Here is a 16,416-nt window from a genome sequence, read left to right on the forward strand (position 1 = left end):
AGGAAAATAAATCTTATCTAAAAAATAAATCTTATCTTATCTTATGTCTGTAGCTTGGAGACCACTGCTGTGTTTAGGAACCAAGTTTCAGCCCCATACAGCAAAACAGAGAGAACATTTGACTTGAACAGTCTTAACTTGGTCTTTATGGAGATGTTGTTTGAATTCCAAATTTTGTTCAGGCTGGCAAAGGCTGTCCTAGATTTGTTAATTCTAGCTTTAACATCTGTTAAAGTGCCTCCAGCTTCATCAATTTTACTTCCAAGATACTTAAAACAATCTACATCCTCAAGAATTTTGTCTCCAATAGTAATTGGTTCTTGGGAATTTGCATTTAATCTGAGTATTTTGGTTTTAGGAACATTTATTTCTAGTCCAACTTTCTTGGAAGTTTCAGCTATCCTGTTAGCCCTTCTTTGCATTTGACTTCTATTGCTTGTTAACAAAGCGATATCATCAGCAAAGTCCAGATCTCCTAAATATTTGGGATTGCCAAATAGCTCCCAACGAATGCCATCATTACTTTCACAGTTCTTCATGATCCAGTCAATGGCAAGGAGGAAAAGGAAGGGAGAAAGAAGGCATCCTTGTCTGACGCCTGTTACAATCTCAAAAAAGGTTGATAGTTTACCTTTAAACATTACATTTCCACCTCCTTTATGATAGATAGCTTTAATGATATTGATTATCTTTTCTGGAATGCCATAGTGTCGGCAGATTTTCCAGAGAGATCTTCTGTCTAAAGAATCAAATGCTTTTTTGTAGTCAATGAAGTTTACAAAAAGCTCAGAGTTCCATTCCTTGGATTGCTCTATGATGATTCTTAGAGAGGTTATCTGATCAATAGTGGAACGGTTTGGTCTAAATCCAGCCTGATTAGGTCTTAGCTTTTCATTAACCTTCTTCTTTATTCTATTAAGAAGAATCTTACTAAGGATACGGCCAGGTACTGAAAGGAGCATTATCCCTCTGTAGTTTCCACATTGGGTCAAGTCTCCTTTTTTGGCTAGTATTGAGATATGTCCATTCTTCCAGTCCTCTGGGCATAACTCATCATTCCATATCTTTGTGATCAGAGGTAGGAATGCCTCAGCAGATGTATCTAGGTCTGCTTTTATGACCTCAGCTGGGATGTTATCAGGTCCAGCGGCCTTGTTATTTTTCAAACTTTTAATGGCCTCCTTGATTTCCAATAGATTTGGCGCTCGACAGTCAATGTCAAGTGCATCTGAGGGTGGAATCTCAGTTTCTTCCTCTGGAACTGGAAGATTCAGCAGTTCAGTGAAGTGCTCTGCCCATCTATTTAGAATATCTTCATCAGTTTTAAGGAGTGAACCATCCTTGTCCCTGATGTGTGATCCTGATTTGTGTACTTTACCTGCAATGCTCTTAGTAATCTCATAGACATCTTTCATTCTATTTTGATTAGCAGCATTTTCTGCTTGCATAGCAAGGTTATTTAAGTGTTCTTTTTTGTCAATTCTGACACTTCTTTGGATTTCCCTGCTGAGCATCTTATACAGGTCTTTATCTTCTGGAGAGTTTCTGGAGAGTGTCTTTTGTCTTACCTCTCTTCTTTGATCCATGAGATCAATGGATCTTTGAGTGATCCACGGCTTTTGGTTAGCCTTTTTAAAACCTAATTTTTCTTGGCTAGTATCATTATAAACTTTTTTGATACCTTGCCAAATATCTTCAACTCCATCATCCTCTTGAAGAGTCAACAACTCAAATCTGTTCTTTAGAGTGAGCTTAAACTCTTGTAGCTTTTCAGAGTTTTGAAGGGTTGTTAAATTATACTTTTTCCTGGGGTTAGGCTTTGTGTCCTGTTTTTTAAATCTAAGCCGAACTTTAGAAGATAGAAGATAATGGTCTGAATTAACATCAGGTCCTCTTTCAACCCTGACATCAAGGAGAGAACCTTTAAAACGTCTAGATATACAGATGTGATCTATCTGATTAAAGGTTCTTTGATCTGGTGATCTCCAGGTGGCAGTATGAATCTTCTTGTGTTTAAAGATGGTTCCACCAATGACAAGTTTGTTTTCAGTACAAAAACTTACAAGTCTATCACCATTGTCATTTTCCTTGCCATTACTTAAGCCTAGGCCATATCTGCCCATGACTTCTTCTAAATTCTCATTATTACTCCCCACTTGCGCATTGAAATCACCTAGGAGCATGGTCAGGTCCTTTTCTTTATGACCATTCTTAAATACAGAGTCAAGCTGGTCGTAAAATTCGTTTTTGACCTCTGTATCTGCTTGTTCTGTAGGAGCATATGCTACTATTATTCTCAGATTGATGTTTTCATCTGAGGATTTGAAGTAAGCCTCCATGATTCTTGGACCATGGGGTTGCCAACTGATCATGGCCTGCTCTGCTTGCTTGGTCAGCATAAGAGCCACCCCTTGATTATGTCCTAGATCCTCATTCATATGGCCTGAGTAAAGTATTTTCAAGCCAGAATGATGTTTAAACTCTCCATTATTTGTCCACCTTGATTCGGTGATAGCCAGGATATCAACCTTGGCTTTAAGCATTTCTTGGCAAATGTTTTCTGTCTGGCCTGACTGAAACATTGTCCGAACATTCCAGGTGCAAATTTTTGCTGGTCTGCGGGAATTCAGAATCATCCGCCTGACTGGTCCTTTAGCGGTTTCCCAGCCAAACATCATATTGTTGTTTCCAACCTCTACTTCGTTCCCGAGCCCAAAGTTAAATTGGTCTTTACTTTGTGCAGATTGAACGTGAGCAGGTTTTTTCTAGGGAAGGATTTTTAGCCCCACCCAAACCCCCTGAACTGGGGGAAGTGACCAGAATTCAGTCTGGCATCTACCCTAGGACCTTTCCAGCACAGTAGGACTCTTCTGGTGTAGCTCCTAGGATCATTGATGCACGGTGCAGGATGGACGGTGTGCACGTAACAGAAATTATTATGCAAAGTTTGAAAAGTTGTGAATTGACCATAAAAGCTGTTCGTTAAACATGGACCGACCATAATTGTAAAAGGAATCTACGGTACCAACAACATACTGGTCTTGGATGGTCTTGTATACAACCCCTGTTCCAAATCTCATGAGTTAATATCTGTGCACACCTTTTTAAATCAACACTTTGAGTTTTTATTGTCAAGTTAAAACTTTTGGCAAAAAGATAAAAAGTTTTCCAAAGACTTTATTTCAGTTTTCAACTAAAATGAATTACCTATAGAAAAAAAAACAAGGATGACAAATTTAATAGGAATCGTAAAATTTAAAATAATATTTTAAATCTAACAATATCTCTTTCAATCTTTGAGGGTTGGAATGTCCCACATTATACTTATTTTGCACCAAAATGGTAAATGGAGAAAGTCGCTCAATGTGACGTCATAAAAATGAGGGAGATGAGAGGGGAAGTGGGAAAGAAACCCCCCAAAAAATAGATGGATAATAACTCATTTTTATGACGTCACATAAAACTTGGGATGTGTTTAATTTGCCCCGTGACTGAGCTTTTCTAAAAGTTGTGGAGCGAATAAAGCTTAATTTCCTTTGAGATGATTTTTTGTGCTTTCGTATAATTTTAGATTTTTGAAAGCAAAGTGTTTCAATAATAAGTGTCTGTTTGTCCGCCTGCACTTATTCGCTCTTTTCGTTAACTGTACTATCGATTTCAAACTTTTGATGATTCATGATGATTTTATGTGATGTAATTATCCTATTTATATGGTTTCATCTGACAATATAGAATAATTTTATGAGCAAAACTTCTTTATAATCCAAACCTAAAAATGTAAGTATGTCCTTAAAAAATGTCCTGTATTTAAGCAGTTTTGCAACAAATATACTTAGATTTTTCAAACTTATATATTTATATTATTTTTATTCAGTTCTGACACTCTACAAATGTTCGTTTGTTCTCACATTTCAGAGCTTCGCTTTTATTGATGTTGCCATCCTTGTTAGAATAAACTTTGAGTCAAGCAAAATAATAAATAAAACCTAATGTAAAGGAAAGAGTACATACTTATATAATAAAAGACGCCATACGATGCTATTTATTCAGAAGAATCAAGTGAAAAATGGGTATAAATCTAGCATCTATATTAGACCTGTTACTCAAAAACACTTTTTCGAATTTAATTCTTCTGCTAACCTAAAAGTTACTTTAGTAGGGACCTAGACATAAATGTACAAAATTTCACATTTCTATCTCTACTGGCTACCTAGACCAGGCCTCTAAAAAAATCAACAGATAACGGTAGAACGGCAGTTTTACGAATTTCTCAGCAATGTGATGGTTTTTAGCTTTTCTGCATATTTTAACTTAAACATATAAGGCCAAAAATATGATATCCAAAAAATCCGATTCAAAGATAGCACAGTATACTTTTGACACAACAATCTTAACCGTATTCTAAAATTTAAAGAATATGCAGAATACTTAAATTAATCTCCAAGCCATTCTCGTAAGCATTTATTATTTTTGTGTGAAATAACGTAATCTCAAAAATGGCCTTTTTTAGAGCCAGTAGAGATAGAGATAAACTTTTGTTCATGTATTTCTAGGCCCCTAAAGTAACTTTTTAGGTCAGCAGAAGAATTAAATTCGAAAAAGTGTATTTTGAGTAACAGGTCTAATCTACATAGTGTGCCGAAAAGAAGATATAAACCTCGCCAAAATGAAGTCCATTTATCTTAAATGTTTTTGCCACGTTTTCTTCACTCTCAGTGTGATCTTATTATATGGTTAAACAAAATATATGGTTGGTTTGCTTTGAAGGGAGAACACATTTATATAAATATATATTTTATATTCAGGGATCTAAAGGGATAAGACAATAGCCGAAAAATTTATGTACATCCCCAATGATGACACACAAAATTACCCCTTTTGTATATTAAAATTAGGGTTAGAAACGTTTAAACACTCAACTTAACAAACCAATTAATCAAAAGAAGGTGTATCAACTTTTTTTTTTTATAGCTAGCCGGTTCTTTTAGTAAGTAGTAGATGTAAAATTTTTCATAGAATTCAGATATGCAATCGGTTTTTTTTGTAGACCTCTTATTTTTTAAGTAATTTAAGTTTTAAAAAAAAAATTAAGTCGATTTTAAGGTACTAAAATGCAACAAAAAAAAGAAAGAAAATGGCCATTATGAACAAAAATAGTAAGATCTTTAATTTGACACCTTACTTTTTCAATTCTGTCAGGTAATTATTGAAAAAATCGATTTTTTTAAACCCACGAGAATAAAAACTTTGAACTTAATTTTATTATTTCACAGGTAAAAAAATATGGGTTCATATATACCTTTAGAATCAGAAAAATGTTACGAATTCATTGTAAGCAAAATTGAAAAAAAAGTTTACAATATAGTATATAAACTACAATAAAAGGAATTATATGAAAATATCATATTATATTGTACAGGCAACGTCTTAATTCTTGAATTGAGTATAAAAATGGGAAGGGGGTAAAGAGGGGGTAAAAAAGGGAAGACGATAGTGTTGCCTGAACAAAAAATACAATTGGCCATTTGTTTAATTTTTTATTTTTTTACTTTTTTTCAATTTTGCTTACAATGGATTCGTAATATTTTTCTGATTCTAAAGGTATATATGAACCCATGTTTTTTATGTCTGTTTGAGAAAATATTTAGGTCCAAAGTTTTTATTAAACCGAGGTTAAAAAAATAGATTTTTTCAATAATTACTCAACAGAATTTTAAAAGTAAGGTGTCAAATTAAAGATCTTACTATTTTTGTTCTTACTGGCCATTTTCTTCTTTTATTTTGTTGCGTTTTAGTGCCTTAAAACCAACTTAATTATTTTTTTTAAAAACTTAAATTACTTAAAAAATAAGAGGTCTACAAAAAAACCGATTGCATATCTGAATTCTATGAAAAATTTTACATCTACTACTTACTAAAAGAACCGGCTAGCTATAAAAAAAAAGTTGATACACCTTCTTAAGTAAAAGTCCCAAAAGTTGGGGACTTGTGTAATATACAGCCTATTGTCCCCTCTTTCTCGGTATTTTATTAGCAGCTCAGCTACTCTATATCTATTCGTCGGCTCTTTCTGCCACATCTAAGCATACATACTACATAACCGTTTTTAAATTTTACCCACTACTCACGTACCTTTAATTATTAGTGCATGTTCTTTTAACAAAATTGTACTTTTACAATGAAATAAGACCATTTTCAAAGATACATTAATTAATAATAATTTTATGATTTGAATTTCATTTTTGCTGCTTTTTAAATGTTTTTCTTTTGAGGGGGGGGGGGGTAAAATTAGGGTTTCAAAGGTTTGGGGTTCTAATGGCACCTAGGGCTTACAGAATAGCTTCACTCAAAAAAAAGAAATATTTACCTCATTTCATACATAACTTGTTTATACACAAAATCCACATCTTGAAATGGAATAACTGAGTCAAAATAATGTCCAAAGTATTCCTCCATGTTATGGGCAATTATCACTAATTCTCTATATTCCTCCTCCTAAAATAAAATAAAATAAATAGTGTTCCTCTATGTTATGGGCAATTATCACTAATTCTCTATATTCCTCCTCCTAAAATAAGATAAAATATAAAGTATTCCTCTATGTTATGAGCAATTATCACTAATTCTCTATATTCCTCCTTCTAAAATAAAGTAAAATAATGTCCAAAGTATTTCTCCATGTTATGGGCAATTATCACTAACTCTTTATAATCCTGCTGCTAAAATATAAACTAAAGTATTCCCCAATGTTATAAGCAATTATCATTAATTCTCTATATTCCTCCTCCTAAAATAAGGTAAAATAAAAAGTATAACTATGGATGTTTAGGTTTATTTAATTCCCCCTTCCCCCAGCCCTCAGTAAAAAATTCCTTTTTACTTCCGTGAAGGGTCTTAGAAAATAGACTGATTCCTTTCAAAAGCCCCTAGAGACACATCATCTACTTAACTTATCTTTGAAATAGATCAAAAAAAAGGGGGGAGGGTTTATTTTTTTGTATGCCTCACCCCTGCGTTTAGTCCTGACCCTGCGGGGCTTATAACTGCGGTGACCAAACTCTGGAAGGATCCCCAATACCCTAACTATAATACAAAGTGGAACGATGTCTGTCTGTCCGTCTGAAGCTTAAGATCTCAGTAACCGCTGAACCGATTGGGCTCTACTTTTCAGGGATTATGCCTACTGGCCCTGTGATGGTTTTAAGCTATTTTCTTGGGGGGTGGGACTCCCCAAACATCCCAAAAAACTAAAAAAACACCCCCCATTTTTTTTTTATTTTTTTTTTAGGAGATATCGTTGGTCCTTTGTAGAAGATTTCCTTTGTGGTACAAGGTACTTTTTGTGAAAGCGCCAAAAAACATTCTATATAATTAGGCAATAATGATTTTTGGGTGGCATCACTATCCAAACTAAAGGATTCACCTTAAATGCTTCACCATTCTTGCATTTGATATGCCTGGACATGTGGGGAGACGCGGGGGTTAGGAAGACCACGTAGGGTTTCAGATCTGATTCATGGAAGCCAGGCAGTGATGTTATCTGGATATTCAGCACACATATCTAAAAAATTGGTGGATAAAATTTGGTAAACTATAATAATTATTTTCTTAATATCCTGAAGATAATTATTAAAGTAGCATGAATGTAGGTTGCTAATAGTAAATGTGGTTGAAGGAATCAAGATGTCGAATAAAATTAAATTTCTAAAATCAAACATACTTTTATTAATAAATTTATCCTTCGTTACAAACATACACGAATACAAACAGACAAACGAACAGACAGACATCCTGTTACTTTATTATAAGGATTTACCTTTCCCGAAGCAATTATATTCCTGACACTCGTTATGGTTGTGCCATACATTTGTTTATCATATTCTCCGTGCTCAAGAAATTTTCCATCGTCAACCAATCTCTCAAACTCACTCTAAAACAAAATTTAATTTAGTGGGTGCTTCCACTCATACCTATAAATTGAGTATTGACTCTAGGGGCGTGGTGGCGCCTCGGGTACAAGTCCTCTCCACATAACCTTTGAACATACTCTGCATTTTAAATTGCAATGTAACGCGCTTAATCGCCTAGGGTAACAGCACCAATCAGACAACCAACCCTTTAATTGCACTACCTTTGTCTGGGAATCCTTACTGTGCATTAGGGTGGGTTCATATCGGAATTAGACAAAGCGGGGATATGCAACAGATAAAATTAACCTTAAAAACATTTCTGACCGAAAAAGAATTTAAAAAAATTGAGTTTTAGAACACGACCACTTAAAAATATAATTCATTACTTATAAGTATGCAAAGACGACATTCAAAAATTTTTTTGAATCAGAACTATGACTTCATGGTTCTCCCTGGAAAGGCCTTGAGAAGCTGAATCAGGAACTTTTGTCCGTTTCAAAATATCTCGTTCCTAGCCTTAGAAATCACAAAAAAAAACAAAAATTTTTAAGGTTTATTGAGAATTGTCCAATTTGTAAAGGTTTTTTAGATTTTCTCAGGCTAGGAACGAGATTTTTTGAAACGGACAAAAGTTCCTGTCTCAGCTTCTCAAGGCATTTCCAGGGATCACCATAAAGCCATAGTTCTGATTCAATAAATTTTTTACTCCCATTTACAAATAGCTATACAATTGAATGTCTGGTCGTCAGCGGTTTTAAGACTTAGGATAAATTTTAAATCATCCAGAGGTGTATTATATCTATATAAATTGAGTGCAGATCCCCGCTTTGGCCTCAGAAAAAAAATGTCCAAAATCGACCCACCCTACTGTGCATGTTAATGAGTTGCGCCTGTTTTGGGCCAAGGCATTCCCCCTACTCTAACTGTTTATGTCGCGCACCTGACATAGCAGCAGTATGAACTATTGTTTACGTCTTGGTCTTAGCCCATAAACAGGCGTATCTCATAACCATGCACAGTTAGGACTCTTAGACAAAGGTCGTTCAATCAAATAGTTTGTTGACTGTTGGTGTTACTTAACCTAATACCCTTTTGTGTTCGCATTTGAGTATCACATCCTTTTACAAGCGGATGATGTTCTGGAATCTTTAGATGATCACTTAAAAATCGAAGGAAAATCCCGCCTTTACGAGGTAAGGTAAAAAAAAGATATTTTTGGCTACATAGAATAACAGACTATATACCTTATATAGTAGCTTCGCTACTAAAAATATAGTGTAGAATCATAAACTCATTATATTTCTAATCTAATAAAATCACGAAACCTCTTTAATACAATTGTAAAAATAGAACTATATTCTGGGAATAAAAAATGATTTTCTGTTTGAAGATGTGCTAATTGAAAGGCATAGAGAAAAATTACTTCCTCAGTAGTTTCTTTTATTCTCTTAACAATGAAAAATTATCTATTTTCTTATCAGCAAATTATCTTACTCAAAAAGCAAAATTTTCTACAGAAATGACTCAACAAGGCTTTTAAAAGCGAACTGAGCTCTTAGAACTTTTTTTTGTAATAAAACTTTGATTTTATTTTTATAAAGATTTTAAAGTAAAATATAGAGTCGTCTTTTTCGATAAAAGTTTGATATTTACCTAAGATAACTCTCATTTTGCTCAAAATAACTCATTTTTGTTATTCAAACTCGTCAAAACAATGCCAATTTTTTCTGTTCATAATCAACATGTTTAAAATGGACATACAGACATTCTTGTAACGATTATAGAGTTGCTTCGCTTTCTAAATCGTACCTTACTACAACAGTAATCATCATGCAAAGTTTGAAATCGATAGGACAATTTTAACATGCCTAAGTTAACAAAGCTATCCGTTACGGACGGACGGAGTGACCTTAATTATAGAAAAGCTTCGCTTTTAAAAACTAAGGATAATCTGATAAAATATATACATACTAATCCTAACAAAAAGGGAAGTTAGGTGAGGTACGACATAATAATGTTATAAACTTTACCTTTGAAACAAAATGATAATCGATTCCATTGATTTCTCCTTCCTCCTTGGGACGGGTCGTATCTAAAACAAAGTTAGATTTTAAAAATTTTCAAGCCTTTTCTTTGGCCACGCTTAACTGAAAGGTATCTTTTTCAAATGACAAAAATCAAATCATCGAGATATGTCCTTAACGGGTTTTCCAGCTTATACCAACAACGAAATTAATTCGAAAAAAATCACAAAACCTGAGCGTGATTTTCAGCTGTCGTTGGGGGGCAACACATATTATTACTTCGCTTGTTGGCTGTACCTTATTCCTGGGGTTGTTCACAAAATGTGATTTACTTAGCTTATACAAAAAATAAAAATCTTAATTTATGTAATATTTATTTGTTTGTTATTGATCCGCTACTTATGAAATAATTTCGTTAATATTATCCTAATTCTGATCCCATAATTTTGAATTATTATTATTAGCTTTATTTCTTTATGTATTCTTAACCGACTAACAAACGGATAAAAAAATAATGTGTAAACAAAACTTACGAGGCACAGGTGCTGCAAACTTCTCAGCTTGGTCGAGCAATCGTTGTCTCAATTCATGACGACCAATGCTGGGTGGACCAACTAGGATCAAAGGTCGTCGTTGATTGGGCTGAGGGTAATACAGAGCCATCTCTTCATACGGAGGGAAATCTGAATGAAAAAAGTATATTAGATGAAGGACATGGGACCAAAACATGATAAACAATTTTCTCGTATTCATTCGAATCCGGTGGATAGGAGCCGGTTCTCATCCATACGAAAAAAACTATGTCTAGCATCGTATTATATCCCGTTTTCTACGAATATAGAAATGTACAATCATAAGATTAAAACTAGTTTTTTTAGGCGGTGCCTTCGGCACCACGGGGCTAAAAAAACTAGTTTTAATCTTATAATTGTACATTCTATATCCGCGGAAAGCCGTTTATAATACTATTATAGTTGTTACCTTTACCATTATATCGTAAAGGCGGGATTCTCCTTTGATTTAAGTGATTATCTAGAGAATCCAGAGCATCATCCACGTGTGATACTCTAACACTCAAGGATATTAGGTTAAGTAACATCCATCAGACAACCAACCGTTTGATTGCACGACCTTTGTCTGAGAAGTCCTAACTGTGAGTTGCGCCTGTTCATAGGCCAAGGCATTCCCCCTACTCTTACTATTTACCTCCCCGGCGACGAGCAGATGCGTGTTGAGCCACGATCGCAGGTTTTTACATTATGTTTACATCAAAATGATTAGACCACTTCTAGTATAGTGCAATATATTAATTCTGAAAACAAAAACTGTTGCTTCACTCCAAGTTTTTAACAGTAATACATAACCTAAACTAATTATATTCCATTGTGCTTATAATTGTATGAATCTTGCAGAAGCCAAACTTTAAAACCAAATAAATATTTTCAATACATTCAGAATATGTGCAAAATTTGTTAGTAGACTATTCGCACTTTGGGCTCGTGAAGCAAAGAAAGTTGAAGTACCTTCACCAAAAAGTGTAATTTTATCTGCATCTTTTGATTTAAATATTTATATAATTTTAATCATTTCTCGAAAAATATTCTTATTGTCATTTTTTTGACATAACTAGAAAGCTTAAAATATTTTATTACTTCAAAGTTATATAATGAATAGTTAAATACTAATTTAATAAAATAAAAGCCTAGTTCACAAAAGACAGGTAGGTCGACCTCTGGAAATTTTAGGTCGACCAACAGAAGCTTTAGGTTGACCGATTTTATAAAGGCATTTGTTAGATGTACTTGTTTAGGTTGACCTACAGAATAAATTGGTCGACCTATAAAAGTTGTTTGTGAACTTTACAAAGGTTATTTATATATGGGTATTACCATCAACTTTATTATTGCAGAGACTCTAGTTATCAGCAGCATATAGCTGTACCAGCTAGATCCAAAACTTTTTCAATCTTTTCCAAACAAATCCTTTCAGTTTTAAGATCAACTGAAAATGGATTGCCTATTTCTTCCCTAATTTCCGAAGTTGTACAGCAGATAACCCAACTATTGCAAACACTATATACATCATCATTAATTTAAAAATAAATAATAAGACGACTTATCATACATTCAAAATTTTAGTTTTTCAAATTTAGATTTTTTGGGAAATTTGAAGCTTGTTTTAGCTAGTAGTTAATATTGAGATAGGATAATGGTGCTTGGTACACAATCGGAAACTCAAATTCAGCTGACCAGTTTTCAGCATGCTTATTGTCCGGCACACAGGGATGCATACACTGATGAAAAAATAAGGAATGCGAAACTGTAAATATTATAGTCTCAATCCTTGAATGGTATTTTTAATTCCAAACTACTTATTCAACAATGAAAAATGACTAAATTACACTCATAGAAACACACAAATATGCCATTATTATTTTAGTTTTTTTGGTCCTAGGACAAATGCAGGAGTCCCAAACGTCGGAGTGGACAAACGCAGGAGTGGAAACTTAACCTAACCTAACCTATTTTAAACTATCTTATAGGTTTTTAAATAACTAACCCCTGCGGGGGGCTTATTTGTATATTCATATCTTATTCTTAACCTAACCTAACCTGTATAGAAATACTTAATTCAATTAATATTTTAACACTCCTGCGTTTGTCAACTCCGACGTTTGGGACTCCTTCGTTTGTCCAGGAACCATTTTTTATTGCATCTTTTTAAAGATATCTTTTCACATCCTTTGTGTTCCTTGCAGGAACCCACCTCATAACAGCTATAGAAGATTTACTTTACTCTCCTTTGGTCAGAATATGTAACATGGTTGACAACTACAAGATTTATTTTTAAACCATGATTACCAAAAAGATTGGCCAAGATATGGAACATGGTTAAAAAGCACAAAATCTATTTTTAATGTTTTAAACTATAATGAAATATTACTGGCAACTGTAAGAATTACTTTTATACCAGGGTTACCAAAATATTTGGTCAGGATATGGAACATAGTTAACAACTACAATATTTATTTTATTACCATGGTTGCAATAATGTTTTAGACTATTATGCAAAATTTGATTGACAACTACAAAATTTATTTTTAGACCATGGTTGCCATTATGTTTGGTTAGGAAGTAGAACATGGTTGACAAATACAAGATTTATTTTCATACCATAATGAAACATGGTTGACAACTACAAGATTTATCTTTACACCATGGTTGCCACAATGTTTGGTCAGTATATGGAAAATGGCTGAAAACTACAAGATCTATTTTTTATACAAGGTTGCCAAAATATTTCAACCTATTATGAAACATGGTTAACAACTTCAAGATTTTTTTTATACCATTGTTGTCATATTTTTTTATTTGGCAACTACAAGGTTTATTTTTATACAATGGTTGCCAAAATGTTTTAGACTATTATGAAATATGACTGACAACTGTAAGAATTACTTTTATACCATGGTTGCCATAATATTTGGTTAGAAAATGAAACATGGTTGAAAACTACTAGATTTATTCTTATACCATGGTTGCCATAATGTTTGGTTAGAAAATGGAACATGGTTGACAAATATAAGAGCAAAGTTAAGTACAATACTATAAATTTAAACAAGTACAGCAAGTAAAGCAATATTTTTGAAATTAGATAAAGATTCAGAAAAATAACCATAGATTATATATCTTAACCAAGAAAGGGAGTTTAATTTGTAGTCATACTGTCATTAGATTGTCAATGTGATGATATAATGTCAAGCAAGAACATTTTTGGTTTAAGTCGACACATATTCTGAAAACTACTTTTCTATAAAATAGCAACAATTTTTGCAGGTAATGTCTATAAGTTTAACTTGCTTCATTAATGTCATACACTTTAGGGGAATGGATTAGATTTATCGAAATGTCAACTCTTTCTCTGCATTTATTTGATAATATAAATGCAAAAAAGTAAAGTACGGGGCCTTGATGAAAACACAAAGTCAAACTTTCCACTGAAAATCTTATTACTTTTATATAAATATAAAAACCAAAAACTTTTTCGTTTTTTATTGCTTTTGAAAAGAAAGTTTAGTTTGTGTAAGTAAAATATTATGCAATGCTCTTTTATCCCAGGGAGAAAGGGAGGGGACAATGAATCGAATATTCAATTTGTAGGACTCTCAATCTTTGGGTACTGGCTTAAAGGGAATGTGCAAGAATTTAGCAGCTTCTGACTGACTTTAGGTACTAGCGCATCATGGCCGCTATCTTGCTGAGTTAGTTTTGAATATAGCAGACGAGTATCAATAAACTTAATTTCTAGCAGACGGCAGGTTTTAACAATTTTTTTTCTTCAAACACATTTTATAGTTTTTCTAGATTTGTGTAACATAACCTTTACAATTTTCTTCAAATTTTCTGGATAAATCTGTATTTCATGGCCTTTCAGCAAAAACTCTTAAAATTGAATTAATTGCCCATTGTCCCTTCCCTTACTCCCTGCTTTTATCCAGAACAATAACTTTGAATAACTCTTATTAAAGAAATTTCCCAATAATAAAATTATATCAATATTCAATTATAATCATTTCTTTTATAATCCTTATATAAAAGCAACAGGATGTCTCTGTTTCATTCTGACTGTCTGGGTATTTTTATGTAGCGAAGGATCTCGTTATCAGCAGAACCGATAAGGTTGTCCTTTACAGAAGGATTCTAGATATTTTGGTGGGGGGGGGGGGGGAATGTAAGTTCCCCCCCTTTCCCTCGAGTGCGCCTTTAGGCCCATAGGTTTGTTTAGACTCTATTATAAAATATGTGAACTTCTATGTGTTATTACAAAATTATAAAAAAAAACATCTGGCTGATATGGGATTTTTTTATGTAGATTCTCAAATTACCTTTTGTAAGAGGAGGAGCCGTTGATTTACGTTTTTGAGTTTTCTTGGCACAAAACAAACTTGGATTGGATTTCTTTCTGGCAGGTGATGCACTCCGTTCTCGTACATCCTAAAATTAACAGCTTTAAATAAATACAGACAAGTCGGTGTCAGTGGTTATAGGGAAAACTAATTTGTGTATACCGTAAAGACAGACATATAGTCCGACTTTGTGCTGTACTGTTTATCTTTTTAGTTTTACAAAAAGTTTGTCCAAACAAACATATTTTAAAACACATTATTTAATTAAACTTTTGAAAGCTGTTTTTAACTGGCTACTTGTCCAGTTAATTTACATTTTGCATACTTACGGACTACTGGATAACTGTCACTTAATAATCAAGGTAGACAAATGTACCATGCCATATGAGAGTTAAATAATAAAACTGGGTAAGATCCAACTACATTCATAAAACATTGATAATGTTAAACCTAGTCCAGAGTTAGATAACAATAGGTGAGCTCCAACTTGGAATTAAATCCAAAATTTAACAAATTTGGTTTCTCAGATATTATGATATGATATGAAATGATATTTAATCCTGTGCAACTGCGCGCCTCTTGCACGGCAGCTTGCAGGCCTACATGACCATTTGCACCAACATACATTACATTAATGGCCTTAATAAAAACCTTATTAATTACAATATTTTAAGCTAGGGGCGCTAACTCGCTGCTGGTGCCGGTACAGCGAGTTAGCAACAAATATGTTTATTAAAAATCATAATAATAAATCAATGTAGGTTGCAGCTGCTGGACAGTTACACTTGACCCATTCTTTCTGGTTCCTCCGTAGCCAAAAACTGGTCGGCTATTAGAGGTCCTGCAGGCGTGCAGGACCCATACTGGGGTTCCAATGGGGGCTTGGCTGTCCATGGGATTGGGTATGGCCGGTGTTTGGCGGCGGGGTGTGTGTGTGTGTGTACTTCAACTTCGTTTCGCTATTAGTCGGGGGGTGTGTAAGCCGTCAAAATGCTTCCGGTTGCGTCAGGGTGCGTCAGGTTGTTTCAGGTGGCTCAGGTGCGTCAGGTACCTGAACCACTGAACCAATTTAAATTATGATTCATTTAAATATGTAAAAAGTAAATTTATAAAAGTAATAAATCAGATTTTCCTCAAATTGTAATAATTTCATTATTCTAAATGTCGTTTAATTTGGTAACCCTTCATTCCACTTTAATTAGTCTAGACAAGTTTAATAACAAAACTTTTTTATATATTTAAAGAATGGTAGTTGATATAACAAAAGCTCTTATAGTTTTTTTTCACAAAACAAAAAAAAAAAATTTCAGATTAATTCTACGCTTTATATAAAGTAAATAAAAAGTCATTATTCTTTAAAACTGAACATCAAAGAAAATAATTTTCCATTATGGCATTGAAACCGATTAATATCCGCTGGATTAGAACCGGATCTTAGCCATACTGAAAAATCATGTATAACAGACAAATTTCCACGAATAATTAAAATAAAAAAAAAACATAAAATTAATACCAGTTTTATTAGCGATTGGCTTCGGACCCTTATGCTAACAAAACTGGTTTTAATCTTATAAGT

The 16,416-nt window shown here is 33.5% G+C and overlaps 1 protein-coding gene across 1 annotated transcript in view; it reads right to left on the reverse strand.

Annotated features, from left to right (window-relative positions):
- LOC145324747 (uncharacterized) overlaps positions 1–16,416 on the reverse strand; it is a 97,118-nt gene that overhangs the window by 4,214 nt on the left and 76,488 nt on the right. The window contains exons 20-25 of the mRNA XM_080167357.1: positions 14,820–14,928; positions 10,468–10,617; positions 9,941–10,002; positions 7,817–7,930; positions 7,424–7,561; positions 6,368–6,495 (exon numbers count right to left, since the gene is read on the reverse strand). Of these exons, the coding sequence (XP_080023483.1) occupies positions 6,368–6,495; positions 7,424–7,561; positions 7,817–7,930; positions 9,941–10,002; positions 10,468–10,617; positions 14,820–14,928 (701 nt within the window). The remainder of the gene's footprint in view (positions 1–6,367; positions 6,496–7,423; positions 7,562–7,816; positions 7,931–9,940; positions 10,003–10,467; positions 10,618–14,819; positions 14,929–16,416) is intronic.

The sequence above is a fragment of the Acartia tonsa genome, chromosome 1 (assembly GCF_053477335.1).
Source record: "Acartia tonsa isolate MP-2025a chromosome 1, ASM5347733v1, whole genome shotgun sequence".
Lineage (NCBI taxonomy): Eukaryota > Metazoa > Arthropoda > Copepoda > Calanoida > Acartiidae > Acartia > Acartia tonsa.